General features: G+C 44.7%; 2 protein-coding genes across 5 annotated transcripts in view; one reads left to right on the forward strand and one right to left on the reverse strand.

The window, feature by feature from the left end:
• Positions 1–4,802, forward strand: part of LOC310780945 (ceramide transfer protein-like) — a 43,193-nt gene extending 38,391 nt beyond the window's left edge. For 2 of the 4 annotated variants that reach the window (XM_083641471.1, XM_083641472.1), the window contains exons 11-19: positions 6–107; positions 625–693; positions 1,742–1,837; positions 2,004–2,136; positions 2,250–2,320; positions 2,474–2,602; positions 3,227–3,356; positions 3,543–3,680; positions 3,806–4,802. In XM_083641471.1, coding sequence (XP_083497597.1) covers positions 6–107; positions 625–693; positions 1,742–1,837; positions 2,004–2,136; positions 2,250–2,320; positions 2,474–2,602; positions 3,227–3,356; positions 3,543–3,670 — 858 coding nt within the window. In that variant the 3' untranslated portion in view covers positions 3,671–3,680; positions 3,806–4,802. The remainder of the gene's footprint in view (positions 1–5; positions 108–624; positions 694–1,741; positions 1,838–2,003; positions 2,137–2,249; positions 2,321–2,473; positions 2,603–3,226; positions 3,357–3,542; positions 3,681–3,805) is intronic. The other 2 variants (XM_083641473.1, XM_083641474.1) reach the window with 1 other exon arrangement.
• Positions 4,803–7,682: 2,880 nt separating this feature from the next.
• Positions 7,683–21,234, reverse strand: LOC310781016 (3-hydroxy-3-methylglutaryl-coenzyme A reductase-like). The gene is made up of 20 exons (XM_083641551.1): positions 21,165–21,234; positions 20,400–20,592; positions 20,126–20,237; positions 18,886–18,973; positions 17,418–17,502; positions 16,916–17,021; positions 16,684–16,790; positions 16,395–16,514; positions 16,039–16,172; positions 15,609–15,895; positions 15,289–15,461; positions 14,944–15,138; positions 14,267–14,425; positions 14,022–14,179; positions 13,734–13,839; positions 13,238–13,408; positions 10,488–10,628; positions 9,887–10,045; positions 9,037–9,191; positions 7,683–8,927 (listed from the first exon to the last, which is right to left on the reverse strand). The coding sequence occupies exons 2-20, from the start codon at positions 20,559–20,561 to the stop codon at positions 8,873–8,875; spliced, it is 2,673 nt and encodes an 890-aa protein (XP_083497677.1). The 5' UTR covers positions 20,562–20,592; positions 21,165–21,234; the 3' UTR covers positions 7,683–8,872.
• Positions 21,235–22,234: the final 1,000 nt, after the last annotated feature.

Raw genomic sequence — 22,234 nt, forward strand, 5'->3', positions numbered from 1 at the left:
TACAGTGTCAGACTGAGAAGACGACAAGAATACAGAGATCCAGCCCAGTTCCGGTTCCGTCTGGAGACGGCTATTCAACCGCTGGCACACACAGATTCTCTGATAAGGTTGTCCAGCCCCTCCAGTCCATAAAACCATACACTAACTGTCATCATTAGGGCTGCAATGAACGATTATTTTCATTATCGATTAATCTGTCCATTATTTTCTCGACTAATCGATTCGTCGTTTGGTCTATAAAATGTCACAAAATGGCGAAAAATGCTGATCACCTTTTCCCCAAAGCCCAAGATGACAGTTTATTTGTCGTAAAAGACTAAAGAATCCAGAAAATATGCACATTTAAGAAGCTGGAACGAGAGAAATGCATTTTAAATGTACTATTCATCGATTGGCGATTATCTTCTGTCGGTCGACTAAGTGATTGATCGTTGCAGCTCTAGTCATCATTCCCCTGCTCCTTCACCATCTCTCCTCATTCCTTTCTTTCTTCTCCTCCCACACCATCATCATTACATGACATCATTGCATTACATCGTGCTTCCTTTTGTTTGTATGCTTTTGTATCTGAACTTCTCTCTTCATGTCTTCTGTCCATCTCATATATTCTCATCCTCCCTGTAGCTCCATAGTCAGTCCTCCCCTGCCCTGATAGTCACTGCCCCTCATGATGTCCACAGATTCAGCTCCGAGGTAACGTCCTCTGTCTTCTACCGGTCTAGGCTTTCCCATGTCTGTCAAATTCCACATAACTGCATCAGCCTACTCAGGAATACCAGGGGAAGACCCTTGAACTTAATGCACATTGCACAGCCTAATATCCAAGCATGAGCTTCCATTTGATATCTGCGTTTGAAATAATAGAGCTCAACAGTCACGTGACTTTTCGCGACGCCAGTGCCCCGGAAGTAAGTACCCCATTCATTTTCTCCATAGACATTTAGAAGAATCTTTATATAACGAGTTTTAAGGCTGGAACCAAGCCGACCCGTGACCTACTGACTCGTGAGTGACCATAAAACATTCGGTTCGAAATTTTGTTTTTGCTCAAACCCAATGTTTTATGGTCACTCATGATTCAGTAGGTTGGCTTGGTTCCAGCCTGAAAACTAGTTATATAAGGCAGTGGTTCTCAAATGGGGGTCCGGGGACCCCCAGGGGTCCTTGAGGGGGTTCCAGGGGGTCCCCAGCCAAAAGGGAGGTCATTTATTTTCGCTATAAGTCCATTCATAAGTAACACAATGACTATTTTGGTCATGGGTTTTATACACTTTCTGTAATTAAACATCTAAAAGCAACATTTCATTATCATATGGGGGACCGTGGGACAGAATCCTATCAAATCGGGGTCCATGGTCTAATCTTTGTCAGTTTAGGGGTCCTTCATGTGAAACAATTTGAGAACCACTGATATAAGGATTTGTCTATGGAGAAAATGAACGGGGAACTTACTTCCGGGGCAACGACGTCACGAAAAAGCCACGTGACGGTTGAGCTCTATAATGGCATGTGATATCGATATGTGCTGCCAGCTTTGCTCCGCGCCATAATCTAGGTTTGCTTGGTATGTCAAAGTTTTGCAGAAATGATAAAGCATGTGAAGGACTATTTCTGTTGTAGTTTCTGCTGTATGTCTCCGGTCACAATTCTCCGCACACTTTGAGTCCACCGTGCCATGCTGATATTGGAGTTGTCATTCTCATCACTGACCTCACCTCCTCTTCCTGGCCTTGTGTGATAGGTGGAGGAGATGGTGCACAATCACATGACCTACTCCCTGCAGGATGTGGGTGGAGACGCCAACTGGCAGCTGGTGGTGGAAGAGGGAGAAATGAAGGTGGGCGGGTGTTCTTAAAAAAAAATATGAATCTCATAACTAGACAGCTGTATTCTCCGGTGCCCCACTGAAAACATACTGTACCAATGTAAAAGTACACCTACACGGTAAAATTTTGAACAAGTATTAAGAAATGACGTCACTTTAATTGGGTATGCGTGTCCAGGTGTACAGGAGAGAGGTGGAAGAGAACGGGATTGTACTGGACCCACTGAAGGCCACCCATTCGGTGAAGGGGGTGACGGGTCACGAGCTCTGCCACTACTTCTGGGACACTGAATACCGAAATGACTGGGAGAGTAAGTCTCTTTCCAATACAGGCCAATGCTAGTTTAAGACAGAGACGACCATCATTTGACACAAGATATTATGTACCTTAGTGTGATCCACTTGTGTTCTCTACCTCTTTCAGCCACTATCGAAAACTTCAATGTTGTGGAGGCGTTGTCAGACAACGCAGTGATTGTCTATCAAACGCACAAGGTAAGAGCTACAAGATGCTTCGATACATGCACTGAGACACTGTCGTGCTCCGGGGGAAAGCTGGTGGATGTCATGTGATCTTTTAATCCAATCAGTAGATCAGTAGTGTTCTGTTGAGTCAGCATCATAAAACAAATGTGTGCTGTGTGGCAGCGAGTGTGGCCTGCATCTCAGAGGGACGTGCTGTACCTGTCCGCTATGAGAAAGATCCTGGCCAACAACGAGAACGACCCAGACACCTGGCTGGTCTGCAACTTCTCCGTCGATCACGACAACGCACAGGTGAGACGATCATGCCACCCAGCAGCAACACAAGGCCATTCTCCACGTTGGGCTCTCAAAACACTCGTCTGGTTCAAACCGTCCCTGAACACGGGGTTCCTCGCGTTCTGTTTCGCTCTATGTATCGGTCTCTCTGGACTTCCAGCCTCCCGCAGCGATTTCAGTGGACGGGAGCGCCTGCCTTGACGGACAAACTCCTTCAGCCAATCAGCGTCGTCGCCAAATCTAGTCGGAAATAACAGCGAAAACGTCGTTTCCGCTAAGGAACTCTGCTGGTGCAGGCACTTGTTTAATTGTTATTGAGTCTATTGCTGCGATAACTGCACTTAATGGCTGTGTTTAAACTAGCGTTAACGTTACCGCTTGTTGCTTCGCGAGGCACCAATACTGTTTTGCCAGCGGCGGCCTTGATTGGCCCGGTTACGTTGTAATTTCAGGAAATCAACGTGGGCGGCTGGAAGTCCAGACTGATCCGTGGAGCAAAACGGAACGTGAGGTCCAGTGATCAGGATCGTTTTCAGTAGTCAAATAGCGATTAGACAGGGAACCGAACCTACATATAAACCACATATATATTTGTGATGCTGCTACTGTCTGAACTCTCTGTCCTGTCACATCCCACAGCCGACCAACAGGTGTGTCCGTGCCAAAATCAACATTGGCATGATCTGTCAGACCCTGGTCAGCCCACCAGAGGGAGACAAAGAGATCAGCAGAGACAACCTCCTGTGTAAAATCACCTATGTTGCCAATGGTATGTATGTGTCCATGTATGATTTTGCCTTAAATTGATGGTCATACTACTGGAACTGGAATACATTGACATTATGGATCTATACCTTGGGCGGTGCCCCCTGACGATTCAATGTTTATGAACTCTTAACTTGCTCAATGAAGGAGGTATCCTGTGTAACATGTGGTGTCCTCTCTCCATTCACAGTGAATCCGGGCGGCTGGGCTCCGGCCTCAGTGCTCAGGGCCGTTGCTAAGCGGGAGTACCCCAAGTTCCTTAAGCGCTTCACCTCCTACGTCCAGGACAAAACTGCTGGCAAACCTATTCTCTTCTGAAGCACACAGGGTGAACAAGACAGTTTATGAATCTAGTTTTATGTATTCATCTACTTGTGCTGAGATACTTTTAATCTTAATTGAGCAGTTATCTTGCTTGCAGCTTGATGATACGAACCCTCTCAATCTTTCCAGAGAGAACAGAACCCCCCTGTGAAGCTTTAAGGACCTGTTACCTGCTGTCCTGGTTGAACAGACAGCTTCTCTGCTGCCATTACCATCCAGGTTCCTCATATTGGATATTTTCTCTGGCTCCAACTACAAGTAGTTGCCACACCTCAGCCATCAAGTTAGTTCCAACAGGAGGAAAGTCATCATGCTGCCCTCTGGTGGTTGCATTCAAACATCGATGAGAGAAGCATTGACCTCTCCATGGGGATTTTTCATAGAAAAGTTTATTCTTGATTAGGTTGATTGCAATTCAGAGACAAAGACTATAGTTCCTGAGAAACGTATTTGTCAGTGGGACATTCGTTTCAGGAACAAATGCACCCAGCGGGGGGCCGGCAGGTGCTTTCTCTCCCCAGGTAAATTCCTGCACATTTCATGCTATCTTCCATGCTAATATAAAAGACGGACTTGCAAGAGTTGCAAAATGTCAGTTGGTTCAGTTGTTTCTCGTTTCTGACAAAGATATATTAATATATAAATGTATGTATGTGCTATAAGAAGTTTGTAAACATAAACAAAAAAGCAAATCTCTGCTAAAAGACAACTCTATTTTAGTCTTGCTTTTTGCAGTCGTCCTTTTTTAAGAAATGACTTTGTTCCCGTTTTGTGTTGATTTTTCTTTTTTTTGTAATAATTAATACTCATCGCTTTTGTTTATGCTGCTAATCTTTGCTAGTAAAACATGATTGAGTCTTATTTGAGATCAAAAATCATTTTGTTTGTAGAAAGAGTCCAGAGGGCAGTCATGACCCCGTGACCCCTATGACATGTGACTTGACCTAGTTTGACTTGGTCTCTCTGGTGAAAACACCACTCGTTGGTACTGATGGAGGGATGAGTCAAGAGGAGTTTCTCAGATATTTCATGTACAAAATATATTTCATGTACATCATTCACTCTGCTTACGTTTGTGCTCATTATTGATATGTTTTAATAGCATAATAAAATGTTTTAAAAGTTGTATATTATACTGTATAGTGTCACCAACCATTTTGCTGAAGGGCCGCAAATCCTTTTTGTGCCCAAATCAACCCCATATGCCTCAGCGGAATAGGAAAAGTAAATGCTGCTTTAGGATTGGCTAAAGGGTGCTGCAAGAACACCCATGAAATCACTAGAGCCTAATGGCCGTCAACCCCATATAGTCTTATTTCCCTTTAGGAGTCAGTTTAACGTCTCTTCTACGGTGTCTTTAGTGGATAAATTAACATACCGGTAATCAGGTGACACTTTCTTGTTTGTTTTTTGTTTGTTTTCCCAGCACGTGTCGGCTGGGTACCTCAAAAGATAGACACGGATATTTTTGCAAAACACAAGGTTCTAGTATTATGAAGATGTCAGATTCATTTCACTATTTCCTCACTGTATTGTGGCAGTGTCAACATTGCCACATCTAATGCTGACAATAGTCTGCTCACTGAGGTGGCTAAATGTGTCATTCAACCCTTCTGTCAATGGTTTTGGGATTTGTTGCTGTACTTGCAGAGATATGATGTACTGTGTGTACTGACAATTGCGTTCGCTCCAACAATTCTGTTACCTTTTAATATAGTCGAGTCAATCTGCACACAGATGTTTGATCATATATTTGCAGAGGTGAAAAGTACCTAGTTTTAGTATATTCTGGTTTAATGCTGCGGTAGATTTTTATAGTAACAACTCTGAAGGTGTACTTTTTGTAGTTATTGTTTTGAGTATTCTCCTTTTGCAAAGTCAATTTTGTATCTAAAGCTATATTAATACAGGGTTCCTACACAAGTATGGCATTTGATTTTAGTATTTTCCAGGTCTGGAAAAGTATGGATAAAGGAAGAGTATGGAAAAATATTTGTCTATTGTGACTATCTGACTATACATTTTTCTAAATCATAAAATTAAGTATTTAGACAAAATAAATTGATAATACAAGCAAGTGTTTTATCAAGGCGCCAGAATGTAACATACATGTTAACAGGTGGATTTTAAAACCATTTAAATTAGTTCCATCATAAACATCTAGCTGTATTCCCAACCCGGTCTCACTCCCGGGGAGTCAAAATACACCGATTTGTCACGCCCCCCTCGGCATCATTATTGCGGACGCGAAAGTTAATATGCTGAAGGACCGTCTGGAGGTCGCCTCACAGTGACCCCCCGTGGTCTTGACTTAACAGTCTGAGGTTTAAGTAGGTCAAAGTTGCACTAGGGAGAAGGGGTGGGAGTGGCGGGCCCGTGCGAGACCTGGTTCGAATCTCAACCAGAATCTAACCCCAACCAACTTGCTTTGTTGCCTAAACATAACCGTTTTACTTCCCTTACCTAAATCTAAGGCTGGGCAATAATTCAATATTATCATTTATCATCTTTAAGTCGAATCATATTGTGATGATATGAAGATATTTTAATATGACACATTTCTGATGCCTAAATTGATGAAAAGCAAATTTTCCATATTGCCCAGCCCTACATTTCACATGTGGCTTTGACTTACAACTGAACATTTAGCCCACTTGTAGAAAATACATGACACCGTTCAGTCTAAAAATACCGAGATATGATTATTCGTCCATAATATTGTCATCCATAAGTGGGCTGTAGCTCAGCCAGATAAACATGGATGTGGTGCAGAAGGTTGTTGGTTCAGTCCCTGCATCAGGCTCTGGCTTCAGAAATGTTCCACATGATAAGCTGCTGGCTGTAAGATGCCAGCAGTAGTGTTTCTTTATCATCAGTATTTGGATATTCCCTGGCTCTAGCTCGGTAAGATAAACCAGATAAACGGCTGCTTGGTGTGTACTTGTTCACTGGTTCAAATCCCACCTGTCTCACTCTTTACGCTTTCAAATCAGATGCCAAAGCAGACAGTCTAAATGTGTTTTGTGTTATTTTACGCCGCATCGCGTTGCTAGTAAAAAGCATTTCCTCTTTCAATGTCGGTAAAAGTTCAGCAGTCTGTGGTTTTCTCTCTGATAATCCCATGCTCATATCTCTGTGGAGGCTTTTCAACACAAAGTGACACCCTTGTGTACTCCGATGTCAAATATGGTCTGACAGAGAATTCTGGAAATTTGAGTCTGGAAAAGTATATAATTTTGAAATGGAAATTGTGTAGGAACCCTGTTAATAGAGAGTACAATAAGATGAAACTGTTACTTGGACTTGAACCCATCGGTTCAATGGGCTAAATAAGGAACACTCACCAAACCTTGGTCCGACAGTGACCAATAAAATTAATAAAATTATTTGCAAGCATCATGCCAAAAAGATATTTATTTTCTTGTTTTGTTAAGCTAGATTTTAGTGCATGCATGACTTCTTTTTCTACTGCTTTACGTTAATTTTCCAGACAAAGCTCAAGTCAGTACTTCTACCAGAGTAAAATATTTTACTACTCTTTCCACATAATACGTGGACAGCACAAAAAGAATTGAAGAAATCGTTTTTCTATGATTGAATCTGCTTAATAGCCGTTTTATCAGTGCACTCGCACGCAGCTTCCCAGACGACGACTAGCTGAATGATGATTGTGTTTGGGTGAGACAGTCAAGTTAAGCCAGATGATGCTAAGCCTTTCAGCTCAGTGGAAAAGAGGCTAGACTGGAAAGCCGTTTTCACCTCGGGGGCAAACATCTACTACAAGTTGCGCTATCAGCAAGTTGCGTTTAAACCGAATGTAATGTTATTAGAAATTATTAAAGAAATTCTGTAAATAAGATGTTCACATGCTATTGGAATCGACTTAAAAATGTACTGTGACAATGTGGCACTTCTTTCGCCCACTTTAATAAAATAAAAAGTTTATCTTCCAGTTTTGTTTGGACTTGTTTTGTGTGTTAGTTACAAGAAGGCAAATGAGACGATGTTGAATGGGAACATGTCATTTAATGTAATGGCATAAATAAAACATACCCAGATTACAGTTGGATATCCGAACATGCCAAGGCTTGACTTCTCCACAATATATAAGGCCACTTGTGAGCTTCTTCATTGCTTTATGACAAATGTCAAACACGAGAACCTCTTTGTAGGCATGCCTAAAACCCATCCTGTATTTCAACCTTACTTAAACACTTTGCCATTTTCTGTCTCTGTGGGTTGGAGAAAGTCAAATCCCTCTGGGGGGAAAAAAAGGCAGAGAACAAAACCAGAGTGCGATAAACTCAGTTCAGTTCTACTGTCAGTGAAGAAACATCCTTCGCTGACAGCCACTATCAAACTGCTGAAAGACAAACTTCCAAAACGGTTGGAGATCCCTGTTGGTAGTGATATCCTACAGTGCATTTGGGCTGCAACAATGATAAAATACATTCAGAAAGAAAATGTGTCATTTTAAACTAATTGATAATGTCACCTTATTACAGTGTTTCCTCTCAAACAAGATTGTGGCAAGCGCAGACTACTTTCTCAGAAACGATGCAACAGTCTGACAATTTCTCTACATGCATTTACATGGTCATAAACCCTGTATAAATGTATAAATATGCATGTAAGCTGTGTTTCCATTGTGCTCTTTGCCATCGATGACTAAAGGAAAGGTCAAAGATTACTTATTCAAGAATTTGCACAGCATGGTAGATTTTACCAATCCACTATTTCAGTCGTCTGAATTCAGTGCAAACAGTGAAGGCTGTCTTAAAATATGATCATAGTCTTGTTACATTACCGCGATGTACAAATGATGCAGACAAAATGGCACAAAATAAGTCATCCCAAATCAATTGGAACTGCAGCTTTAAAAAAAAGTCAAACCAAAAGGTTGATCTTTTTTTTACAATCAGTTGGGCGACGCAGCCGAAGCAAAGCACACGTTGGCTGTAGTCAGTCTTTAGTGTGTTGGGTCCGCTTATCAGCGGTCTGACCTCTTGATGTCCGTGCCCCAAAGAGCTCCGCTCACAGCCATTTTTCACAAAGAGTCATCTCGGTTCTCTCACTGCTCACGGCGGTTCTCTGTTGTTAGCAGAGTGTTCAGCCCGACACTGTGGAGCGCTCATTCACTATGGCCGACTCCCAGGATGCACTGCAAGTTTCGGAATGGACCACCAACGTTTTGTGTCAAGCGGCTTTCTCCGACTGTGACGAGGGCGTTTCCAGAAGATTGGCTTTAGATCTAGGAGAGGGAAAACCGGGATGAGCGTCAGCATTCACTCGGCAAAAGCCACGAAATGTGCAGATTACGAGAAACACAGCTGAAATATCAATCCAAAAATGCTAATGACCTGTTGTGGGTCATGTGGCTCTGGACAAGGTGTCCAGCAGCTAGAGCGGACATTAGGGAGAGTTCTCCTGCCAGGACGGAGGCACAGACCACACTGGCCAGCCGGCGGGCGTTCTCTCCTGGCCGAGTGGGGCTGGTTCCCTGGACCCCGAGCATCTACAACACACAGGTGGAGACGATGAAGAACTAGAGTTAGTTCATTTAAAGCCTTTTATTCTGTATCACTCAGACACACTTCGACTCATCCACGTCCAGACTGAAGGACCTGACCAGAAAGATGGACAAGCAGCCCCCCACACTCTTAAACACACGCTCACACGCTCTCACACACACACACACACACACACACACACACACACACACACACACACACACACACACACACACACACACACACACACACACACACACACACACACACACACACACGTAGACCAAGGTTAAGGTTTAGACAGGATCAAAACTAGGTCTTAAAAAAATACAGATTTTGTGGGGAAATACAAATTTATAAAACTGTCTTGTGTACTTGTAAAACTAGAATACACTCAAAATATAGGTGAAATAGTATACCCAATAGTTTCCATCTTTCCATTTATGTGCAGGGTAAAAAATTATAATAGAAGAATAAGATGTTTTTTTTCCCCCTTTATTGTTTGTATTACACAATACATGTTGTAATGCATACTGTACCTGTTCTGAACCTTGAAAAATCGTATCCCTCCCACAAATACTAAAACCAGAACTGAAACTAAATAAAAACTCAAAAATGAAAACGACATAAAGATGGACTAACAGAAATATCCAAAATGATAATAACCCTGATTTAGAGATACAGTATATATACACAGTACCTGCAGACAGGCCTGCTGAGGCAGAAGGTTGGTGCCTCCTCCCACTGTGCCCAGCTCTATGGAGGGCATGGTGCAGGTGATGTACAGGTCCTCTCCCCCCGCACCACTCGCCTCCATCTGAGTGATACAGTTAGAGCTGCCCACCGTCTGTGCCGGGTCCTACACACAAGCAAAGGACACACAAATATATATATATATATATACATATATATATAAATAAATCTCAATGGGATCTCAATGGGACTTCCTGGTTAAAAGGTAAAATAAATAGAAATCAATACTTGTAAAGCTATTACGTATAAAAAAAAAAGTGATATCTATATCTATCTATCTATCTCTCATATATATATATATATATATATATATATATATATATATATATATAATATAATATATATATATATATAATATATATATATATATATATATATACACCTTTATTTAACCAGGAAGTCCCATTGAGATACGGGATCTCTTTTACAACCCTGGTCATGAGATAGGATAGCCTTTGATTGAACTAGATAGTTGTACTGTTTCACCACCTTCAGGCGCCTTGACTCATCTATAGTTAATTGTACCAAGATAGAATGTGATCCATTACCTGTCCACAAGCAATGTAGATAGCTGCTACAATGTTGGCAGCATGCGCGTTAAAGCCCCCCACACTGCCAGCCATGGCCGAGCCCACAAAGTTCTTGTTGATGTTCAGCTCCACCAGAGTAGCCGTGCTGGTCTTCAACACCTACACAAGACGAGACAAACCGTTAATAGGGCGTTCATTCATTCATGTATCACTTTAACAACCACAGCATTATCACAACAGGCCTCTGGTAGCCTGTAAATAAGTCACATTTTCACAATCACAATACAGATGAGTAAGACCGTTTTCCCTCTTTTACCGCTTTCAGACAGACACGGTTCTGGTTCTGGCTCCGGCTCCGTTCTGGAGTCTCAGAACCTTGGTGCTTTCTGGCGAACCAGCCCGTGTTCACAGTCACACCAGTTTAAGCGGAACCAAAGTGGGAGGACATTATTCGGTAACCTGACGCTGCCAGATGGACGGTATAGCTCCACATAGGTTTCACTAAACCAGTCGATCTGGGAATGCAGTAACCAGACCCGCTGACGGAGGCGGGCACTTTTTCCAAGCTACTTGGCAGGTGATTGGATGACCCATCTGTCTATCACCGCTGGTGGGTGTTAACTTCAACCAATCAGATCGCCGAAGGTGCCTGTGCCCTGATCTCCGTGGTATTCATTGATTGAGTCCTCGCGGTCGTAAAGTCACCTTCGAAGCATTTAGTTAGATTATAACGAACTAGTTGTGTGGCTTAGCCTTCCCAAATGTTGAGGGTCGTTTTTTAGAATTTAATACATAGAATTGGGAACGTTACATTCAATTTCATTCAGACTGCCTGTCACTTCCGCGGCGGCAGCCATGTTGACGAGTGAAAAGAACTACAAAGACCATGTACCCACTACTTGCCCAGACGAGCCTGAGCACGCCTACGGCTGCCGCTGATTGGTCGGGCCGGCATGGTTCGACCAATCATCTTAACTGCCTGTGCATGACAAGATGGATACATCGAGAGAATCTCTTTTGATCTCGCGAGGTTATCCATCTGGCAAGCAAGGTTAATTATTCGGTAGTCCTTCAGTTTTTTTAAGTTTATTAATTATTTGGTCTGGTGTTCGAGTGAACCCAGCCTTGGCCATCTCTTCCGCAAGTTCGGCATACGACTTGCTCTTTCTTGTACTGCTTTACGGTGGCGCAGTCGGTAGCGCTGTCGCCTCACAGTCAGAAGGTCCTGAGTTCGATTCTCGCCTGGGACACTGTGGGCGCTGTGGTTGTGTTCCCCCGCATATCTTCAGTGCCTACTGCCCAGGTGGGGTATCTCGTCATAAGGGCCTTTCTCTCTGTGTGGAGTTTGCATGTTCTCCCCGTACCCCCCAGGGGGTTCCTCCATATATAACCCCCCCACTAAAAACATGCAGAACATCAGATCGTCATCGTCATCCGACCAGTGACGACAACATCCGAAGTTGGTCCCCGGGCGCTGTACGAGAAAGCGACCACTGCTCCTGGCCTGCCCCCCGGAGGAAAGGACATGCCTGGATGGGTTAAAATGCAGAGGACACTTTTCACCGGCCACCATGTATTGTGGTGTTCGTGTGACAATAAAAGACGGGGTTGTCCGTTACAAGTTTTTTTTTTCTAGCTTTTCTTGAGATTCGGTAGATGCCAAAATCGCCACTAAACATTTGGTTTCCTCAGGAGACCACTGCAAAAAAAAATCTCCGTGTTGTCACTGCCTTCTTCTCCTTCCTGCTTGTTTTCACAGCCTAGAATGAGACACGTCCACTGATGATGTCACGGTTCCCAAGGAAAAACCAACTATTTTTTGGTTCCGCTGAGAACCAACTTTTCAGGTTCCGAACCAATTATTTTTTCGGTCTGAACGCGCCGGCCGGTTCAAATTAGGGTTCGGGAACCGGAACCGGCACGGAGCCCTGCCGGTGTGAAAGCCCTATTTGAGCAATCCCCCACCCCCGGGGAAAAAAGCACAGGTGAGTTTTTGAAAGCCATACATCTTCAGTGTTTGGAAAAGCAATAATTTTATTATCAGTCCAAAAATAAATAAAAGTCTATTCAAGAGGGTCAAAGAGTGGAATGTATTATATGTGCTGTAAGTCTAGCAGAGCAGCAGCAGCAGAAATGTGCTGTAAGTCTAGCAGAGCAGCAGCAGCAGAGATGCTCTGTAAGTCTAGCAGAGCAGCAGCAGCAGAGATGCTCTGTAAGTCTAGCAGAGCAGCAGCAGCAGAGATGCTCTGTAAGTCTAGCAGAGCAGCAGCAGCAGAGGCTGATCAAACAGGGTAGAGTGGATGTCTGGCAGGTGAAGCGAGGTGAGGGCCGGAGGAGCAGCTCCAAGCCAGGCGCTGAGGAAAAGAGTGTTTCTGGTGGGACTGGTTTAGCGTGACACTGAGCTTCAGTGTGACTTTGGCGTGTGGTTGGCGACGTATAGTGTGAACAAAAGCGTAAGTGGGCTCACCTGTAGAGTAAACCAGCGACCACTTTCTAAGCCCCTCCCCCCGACATATTGACCAGTCCTAGCCTAGCAACTGCTGGTGACTAAACCATTTTGGGTTGTTCTGAAAAGCCCGGGTTATACCAATGATTCGCAACGAGACAAAACCATTTTAGAATGTTTCAGGGGAAAGTTGCAGCGGTGTAATCTGTGGCAGGGGCTGGTTGCAAGTTGCGTCCAGTCTCGTCGTTGAGTATTTGGTGTAAACTGGGCTTTCGACTCAGAAGCAGAAAACAGCAAGTGTGTGGTTTTTGGTTGTCTGTACCTCCCGGACCACCGTGGCAGGGATGGTGGCCTCACACACCACAGACTTGCCCCGGCCCAGGATCCAGTTGAGGGCAGCAGGCTTCTTGTCTGTACAGTAGTTCCCACTGACCGACAGCACCTCCGTCTCTGGATACTGCTGCTGCAGTCTGCGCACAGCCTGCTCCGTCCCCTGGAGACACAGACACACACACACACACACACACACACACACACACACACACGAAACACCAATAGTATCTTTGTATTCTGAGGTGGGAGGAGCTACTGTCACACCATTCTATTGTGCAGACAACAGAGTGCACATTCAACTGAATGATGGAGTCTTTTCCACTGCCCAGAGACATGGGCGGTAGAGACATGGGCGGTAGAGACATGGGCGGTAGAGACATGGGCGGTAGGAATCTTCATATCCATTCAAACTGCATCAGCTCCTCACTCCTTGCAGTCTGTTGGGACTACTTCAAGCTGTCTTAGTATACAACATGTGGTCTTACCTTGGAGAGCATGTTCATGCCCATGGCGTCTCCCGTCTGCGACTGGAAGCGAATGTACAGATTCCTCCCAGCCAAGCTTATCAACAGCGTCTCCAGACGAGCAAACCTAGCAGGGGCAAAACACTCATTTTATGGCCCGTACAGCCTCATGGACTACTTAGTCAGTTTCAGAAATGTCAGAGGAGGTGGGCGTGACTACTAGTCAGTTTCAGAAATGTCAGAGGAGGTGGGCGTGCCGTCGCCCACTGGACCGGCGCGTCCAGCCGATCAAAGCGTTTATATACAAACCTGCTGGTCTGGTCGAAGGTCTCTTTGATGATGCGGAAGCCATGCGAGGTCTCGAGCCAGGTTTTCACCTCTGCCGCCCGGCACGCCGAAGGCAGCCTCACCACAGGACCCCTGGTCATACCGTCAGCTAGGACCCTGCTGCTGCAGCCACCGCCCAGCTGGAGCACGGAGGACGAGACAGTCAGTACAGCAGCACACAAGATACCTTCACACGGTGTTCCAACAGACAGAACTCCCTCACTTACAGCAACTGCCCTGCATCCTCTGTTAGTGCTGGCTACCAGGCAGCCCTCTGTGGTTGCCATGGGAATGTGAAACTGCTTGCCATCCAACAGAAGAGGACCAGCCACTCCTACCGGCACCGGCATGTACCCGATGACATTCTCACAGCACGTGCCCATCACCTGCAGGACGGCAAGGCAAAGGGACCATTCAAAGTCGGTACACACTGCGAACTGTGTAGCCAACGGTCCTCAAAGCCAACAGAAACGTTTGTGCGCCAACTAACAGGAGGACAAGGTAGAACAGCCGTTTCATCAAATAATGCTAGTTTTAGCATCTGATGAACAATGACATTTTAGGCCATTAGTTAAAGACAAAATAGTGAGCAGCACAATAAGGGAAAAGAGGTCTGATACTTGGTCAGGATCAAACAAGCGTGTCATTTAAATCAGGTGGACGTTAACAACACTAAGCTGACAAAATCAATTAGTAAGGATTACAGTGCAAATGGGATGGAAACAATGTGAAAGCTATTACAACTGAAATCATGTCAAATCAATCTTCAGCTTGTGGATTACTCAACAATATGCACACCTGTCTATTTGGGTGAACATTAGAAAGTCATTTTAAAATGGACCATATCTTCTAAAGCAATACAGCGGGACTATCGATTTGACCGACACATCAGTTGGTCCAGTACCTTAGAATAGTCATAGTCCTTATACGGCAGACATGCCAAGGCAGAAGAACTAGGCAGCTTGGATGACAGCATTTCCCTCCTGATAGCCACGCCCCGCTCTGGAGTATCCAAGACTGACTCCAGCTTATAGGGCTGGACGTAGCGCGAGCTCACTAGCATCATCACCTCGGCGTCGCTGAGGAAACGCGGACCCCTCTGGAGAGCGTCGAGGAGAAAATTGGGAGATCTCTTTTCAAGTGAAAATGCATCTCGTTACCTTTCATATTATGTCGAGAGATACCCTCTGACTATATCATATTTACATTTACAAATAGCGGCTCTCCTTCTGCTGCCCGTGCTACTCACCTGGGGATCTGTGAGGATGGCCATACATTCGTCCAGCTTCCGGGGCTCTGAGGCGGAGCTTAGTTGAGAGGCGGAGCTTAGTTGAGCAACAGGGGGCGTGTCAGCCAGTGTGGCCCCTGAGCCTGAAACACAGCGGCCATTCTCCACTGGGCCGGCCAGGGGTTGAAGCACCTCTGGTGTAGAGGAATGAGCAGAGAGAGACACAGTTAGGCAACAAAAAAAATAGTGATAAATAAAGTGATGAAAAGGTTTTAACAATAAACACAGAATTTATAAAAAAAAAAAAAAAACGTAGCAGAAATAACCGAGGCAAGACTCACCGTTCTCTTTGGAGGCCGTGCCACCCTCGGGGGTAGATTTGGAGTGGGAGACAGCGGGAGGGGCGGGGCCGGGTGCTGGGGTGCTGCTTGTAGACGTGAGCAGTTTGGGTGCTGCCTTGTCCCTCCGGCAGCACTCCTCTGTCCCCCTGTGCCTCAGGGTGGGAGGGGCGCCGGCCATGGGGCTTTTCAGAGACAAGGAGGACTGAGCCTCTGTCTGCTCAAAGAAGACGTACTTCACAGCCAGGAGCAGTGCCAGGCCCAGCGTGATCACCTGCTCCAAGTCCATACTGACACAGAGCAGAGAGACCAGACGGGCGTTCATCAGTTAGTCATGTCATTCACAATCAGATTGGGGCAGTGCACACAGACAGAGAATCGATGACAGAGAGACTTCTGTATGGAATGAACCCAACATCCTTCTTGGTACTACCTGCTGAGCTGCAGTGGCCACATGGTGCCACTGGAGTCCAGTCTGTTGGCGACGGGCCCGTCAACAGTGCGATTGTGACCTGGGTGCTCAGCTGCTAGTCGAGAGTGGGCATGAACCAGGACCAGCCCCAGAGACTGAGGAGGAGAGACAAACATCAAAGTAAACATGGTTCCACTCAGTTCTAACTTTACTATCCACACTTTATGGGATGACAATGAACAAAGAAACATCAACTTTACCCTGGAGTGTATCCATGGGCCACAAGGCTTTTAAATGTTCGACATTGACCAATCAACATAGTCCCTCGTTTGAAAATGTTTCCTTAATTAATATCAAAATTGGAGGCTGTTTCTCACCATGATCATCTTAACCCTCTGGGTTACAGGATTAGGCTTGTTGCCCTCCTCTTCAGCGAGCACATGGGCAAACTGGCTCAGCTGCCAGATAGGACGGCCCTCGCGGCTTTCCATAGACAGCTGCACGCGCACACACACACACACACACACACAGACACACACACACACACACACACACACACACACACACACACACACACACACAACACACACACACAGTTAGAGGCAAAGATGGATGGATTAGTCTCAAAAATGTACTTCTCCCAAAAGCCAGAGAGGGCATCTTCACCTCCAGGACCAGAGAGACACACGCAGGGAAGAAGGTCATGAAGACAAAGTAGTTGGCCAGGACCGACATACAGCCGAAACAACACATGATCTCTAATTGGGGCACGCCTGAGGAAACAATAAAGGATAGTATTAATTTTCTATCACACAATCTGCAGTTATCACTCAATAATAAACGTTACAGCATACAGCAAATCACATGTCTAAAGACAAGGAGAATTAAAATGACTAACCTGACATGGTGCCGACCCCGATGACCAGGCACTCGACCAGAGCATCCAGGGTGAAGGTGGGGCCCAGGATGGCCATGCCCTGGGAGATGTTCTCCCTCACCTCCTCCTATACACAAGACATAAGGCCATTTCACTACTCAGTGGTACGAGGGGTGCACCGATCACCTATGAGAAATATCTGCAGGACCAATCACCAACTGATCACCGATCACAGATATATTGTTTTAGCAGCTATAGCAGTCTATTATAGATCAGTTTCCATTTGACATAGGCCTACATTTCATGCATCAAATTTCATGCATCAAATTGAAAGTGCAGCACACTTTCTTTTTTTCTACATCAATATTTTATATTGTGTAAAGGAAACCGCCTCCAATCGCATATCTGAGGTCCAAATCTGCCGATTCCGTTCGCGTGCCGATCAATCGGTGCACCTCTAAGTGGTACCTTGTGTGTGAACAGATTAGAGTCACACAGGTCAAGAAAAGGCACGTAACATTACCTGAGAGTTTGAGCTGAGTGCAAATTTGGCCAATGCGCAGGCTTTGGACAGGTCAATGAGCAGGAGGAAGAATGGTAGGGCTTCACTGTAGGGAAAAGAGTCACATTAAAATGAGGGATGCTCCAACTGCAAAAATAGCCTCATAGGTTTACTAGCACTTCTGTGACTGTGTGTTGTAGTCCTTTCTGAATCTATTGTCAACACAGTGGGGTAACATGACTCCAGTATGGAGCACAAATCGCCCTTTTTGGACAATTAATCAACTTGAACTATGCTGAACACAGGGAGGGATATATTCAGCTGCAGGCAGCATGGAGCAAATTTGGAGTGGATGACATCACAATGGCGTGGATGGTGTCACACTCTGACATCATCTCTTGCATATCTGGCTGGAGCGAATGCAAATTTGTTTTTAGTTTTTCTACCTTTTCACAAAGGCGCTTTGTCCAAATCACATGGATAAAAGCTTGTTCTCTGTAAATGCTCACTGAGGAAACCATGAGTAACCACAATCACAAGCCAAAAGACTGCAAAACTGTATGTAGGTTTGTAAACTGTATGAAATCTCAGTTATTTCATGTTCTACTGGTATTCATACCTGTAGCTCGTTTGCTTTGTTCCGGTTCAGGGGCTTAATTGATACAATTGTTGCATTTGTGCCTTGGTTCACACAGCCGCAAAACAAATGGTACAAATAATATTGTCAAGCCTCCTGGATTGACCAGGAGACTCCGGTAAAAAAAATATTCACAGAGATTTGATATGATTATAAGAATGTGTGTTTTGGGTAGGCCGTACATCGGGTGCGCGAGGAGAGAGAGAGAGAGAGAGAGAGAGAGAGGGAGGGAGAGAGATAAAGAGTTTATTTATGTATTTATCTAACACAACGCCCCCCCCCCCCCCCCCCCTCCAATCGATCTGATTGAATCAGGCAATCTTATCACAAAGAAGGCTGGCTCTGATGACCACAACTTGTTTTCATTTACCAGACCAGAGGTAAGTTGGTCGAGTTCAAACTGCTGATGCATTCATGTAAAAGTCCCCAAAAGTTTATCCATGCAAATGCTAGTTTCACAAGTCACCAAAACAGGATCTGAAGAATGGAGATGTTGTTTTTAACCGATAAAAATGCTCGTTCTTCAGGCCATTACGCACAGCGCAGCTGACTACGGCAGCTGAATTATCCAAAAATGTGCACTGTTTTCTGCAGTTGTGTCGGATCACGTTCTCACCACAAACGAACGACTCCAGAGTTCGTTTGGAAGCGGACCGAGACCACCCTTTCTTGGCGATCTCGGCCCGCTTGTTTTGTCCCGCATCCGAGTGCGATTGCTGTCTTCACACGTGCCCAAACGAACCGCACCAAGGGGGAAAGCGCTCTCTGTTTTGGAACAACTGCTCCAAATTCCAAACGAGACAGGTGTGAATACACCCTTAGTCTGATTATAGATCTGTAAGGAATGCTTACTTGAGGCCTGTCAGCTCTTTCCCAAAGAAGTGAATGACCACTGTACTGAAAACGAAGCTGGAAAATACTGTGAATAGACCGGCAATACCTGGAGAGAAGGGAAAAAATACATATATAGTGACGTAGGGGCACGTTTGTATTGCATGTGACATATTTTCAGCTTAGTTGAGTGATTATCCTTAGAACTGTATATAAAACAAATAAGATCAATTAACACATTCACTGCCAGCCGTTTTTTTTTTTACTGTAGGTAGGTTCTGCCAGAGGGTTTTTTTGAGGATTCTGGCTCATCTTTCAAGACCCGAGGATTCTTTTCTGCTAAGATTTTGTGAACACACAATATCTCAAAAGAACTAATAGAATGTGTGCTTTCTCTGTCTAAAAGAGTTAGTTTGTAGAGTTAGTAGTTATGTAAGCATTAGCAGTTGAATACAGCATGGTTTCAGCGTCTGGAAATTTATTCTGAGATAAACGGCTTTTTGTGAAATTCGATAGAACAGTCACTTTAACCATTCATTTTTGGCATCAGTAAGACGTCAGACATCTAAACAATAGTTTTGAACAGTAATTTCCTCCATAACAGCAGGAAACCCCCCTCTGCTTCCAACTCCTCCCTCCGTGGGCGTTCTCCTCCGCCCTCCTTGGCGGAGGAGCCAGGCAGCAGCAACTCGTTTGTCACAGACCCGCTGCCTGGCTCCTGCCTGGCAGTCTGGATGGGGCTCGCTGGATGGGTTTCGCTCGTTTCTTGGCGGTCCGGTTGAGAGCTCTGATGAAGCTCTTGCGATTCTGGGCTTATTTATGGTGCGTGTTTCAAAGTGTGCATCCAGTCTATTCTTGGAACCCCCCACCGTTGCCACCGCTGTGCATCAGCGCGAAAGTGAAAGCGTTTTCGCCATCCATTTTACTGTATGAGAACGGCTTCCTCGCGCTTTTCCCTCCAGTTTTGGCTCGCCTCTTTCTACTGTGGAGAGACATGTCGCCACTCAGTGGGTCGGTAAAATAGATTATACACATTCAATACCTCCAATAGTGGTATAGGAGACGTAAAAGGGTTAGATCAACGTCCCACCGTCAAAAAAAAAAAATCGTTTTTTTTTTTTACGTAAAAACACGTCATTGGCAGTCAACCGTTGGATTTAGTTTGACGTAAAAACACGTCATTGGCAGTGAACGTGTTAATAAGGTTAGCAATGCCACAGGTGCTGGACAGGATGATGTGTGCAAACCAAAGCCCACTGACCCAGTATGTATTTGGAGCCCAACTGTCGTAGGTTCTTGAACTGGAAATAGATGTAGACGATGGCCATGCAGCGTGTGACCGTTAAGATGATGATGTCACTGCTCACAATTTTCTGTAGAAAGAAGTGCACTTGTCAAGGTCTAGAAACAACTTTGGCACTTGAAGGCGAGATGTAGGCTAGGCAACACCCCCCCCCCCCCCCACACACACACACACACACACACACACACACACACGACCACGCCCAGGTCAAGCTACTCGCAGGTGGACTCACCTCCTGGAGCTTGGGGCACTCGCTCCAGCTGCACATCTGGTTGCTGGCTGCCAAGCCATTCATGGACATGAGACATATGGTGAGGGCGATGGTGCCCACTATCACCTCCCACGGGTGGGAAGCCACCAGCAGGCCATGCAGCCTGAAGAGACGGGTCAACATGGTCTCAAGACAGCTCAGGTCACCGACTCACCTGCATTGACAAGGGGGAGAAATATCCCAGCACACCCCTCTCATCAAGACGAGCTTTGCATGCACTTCATAGGGAACCATTTGAATTAAGACAATTATGGAAAGGTTTTTGTAGTAATGACAGCAAACCAAGTCTACCACAAGCCAGTAAGGGGCCCAGTGTGACCACTTTCAGCCCAGTTGTTGAGTCATACGATAAACACATCCTTATTGCTTCGTTTTGAAATCCAGCCAATGTTTAAGCTAGCTGCTAACGTTAGCTAACGCTAGCCTTCTACTCAACATTTAGCGTTAGTCAAATTCCCGAGTAAATAATCCCTGCCTTGGATTTCAGTGCACATTTGTTAACAGTTTTGCTAACAGACCGTTTAAATAAACACAAGCTAGGATTGGGACTCACTCACCGGAATAACGATAAAGTTATTGTTAGCATTAGCATTCTGTTAGCTGTCAGACAGGGGGACAAGAACACCGACTGTCGACAAGGTCATTTCATGCATGCCTCCGCTTTATGACATGTTTACAGTCGCTTATGAACCGAGACAGCCCGTATATCCAAAGGCAAACTGTCACCTTCATCAGAGAGTCCTCCGAAATAATGATGATGACCCATCCAGATCCACATCCACACCTTCACTGTTCTGATGTAACGAAAGCAATATGGCGACGCGGAAATCCTGACGCCAAATGTGACGTTGTTGAAAAGGCGTCGATGGGCGTGGCCATGCTGACGCTTGGGCCCATGATTTCAGTGTACCCTACTTGAATAATAATTATCCAAAACAATAATGCTATTGTGTTTAATGCAATGGAGCCATCAAGTTATATCATCATAATTTCTGCTCCCGAGCTAGGGAATCAAATCTGAAATAGTAAATTATGTACCATTATTTGATATTGCATCCTCCTATCCAGTGAAATCCATTTAAGAAATCTAAATGAGATGGTTACCCATTTCTGCTTTTGTAAAAAAAGAAAATCACATGGAACTTTAAGGCATCTTTTCTGGGAACATAGTAGCATTTTTGCACTGATTTTAAGACCTTACACACATTTTTTTTTAAATCATTCATTTCAATCGGAAAGAGGAGCAGACATAATCTGGGATAACTAAAAATGATTTTTCTGGCGCTAAAGGCTCTGTAGCCTACATTGTGAATCTTTTCTCATTACATAAGAGGCTAAATGATATTCATAACAGCAAATTATCTGTCCTGAGGCATAATGTTATGATCTTAGTTAGTGCATCTTTAAACAACATTCAGAAACACTGATGTAAACACTGTGAATTCAACAAGACTCGACTCGCGTGCAAACATCCCAAAATCCCATTAGAATCGCATCGCATCACATGAGCAATATGTGGCAACTGTGTGGTTTTGGAACATTTTCAGGTGGTCCACATGTTATAGGTAACAACATTACATGTGATTGTAAAATGTGATAACACATCTGACTGTACACAACGCATGTTATAGCCTAGGTAACATGGTTATGTGTGATAACACATCTGTACACAACGCATGTTATAGGTAACATGATTACATGTGATAACACATCTGTACACATGTTATAGGTAACATTACATGTGATAACACATCTGTACACATGTTATAGGTAACATGATTACATGTGATAACACA

The sequence above is a fragment of the Poromitra crassiceps genome (genome assembly GCF_964638095.1).
Source record: "Poromitra crassiceps genome assembly, chromosome: 8".
Taxonomy (NCBI): Eukaryota; Metazoa; Chordata; class Actinopteri; order Beryciformes; family Melamphaidae; genus Poromitra; species Poromitra crassiceps.

Excerpts from the sequence above, each read along its gene's own strand:
- LOC310781016 (XM_083641551.1), bottom strand. The coding sequence starts at position 20,561 with ATGTTGACCCGTCTCTTCAGGCTGCATGGCCTGCTGGTGGCTTCCCAC. Across the intron at positions 16,515-16,683 it reads GTGTCTCTCTGGTCCTGGAG|CTGTCTATGGAAAGCCGCGA; the intron begins GTGAAGATGCCC and ends GTGCGCGTGCAG. Across the intron at positions 15,139-15,288 it reads CCATCCTCACAGATCCCCAG|AGGGGTCCGCGTTTCCTCAG; the intron begins GTGAGTAGCACG and ends GACGCTCTCCAG.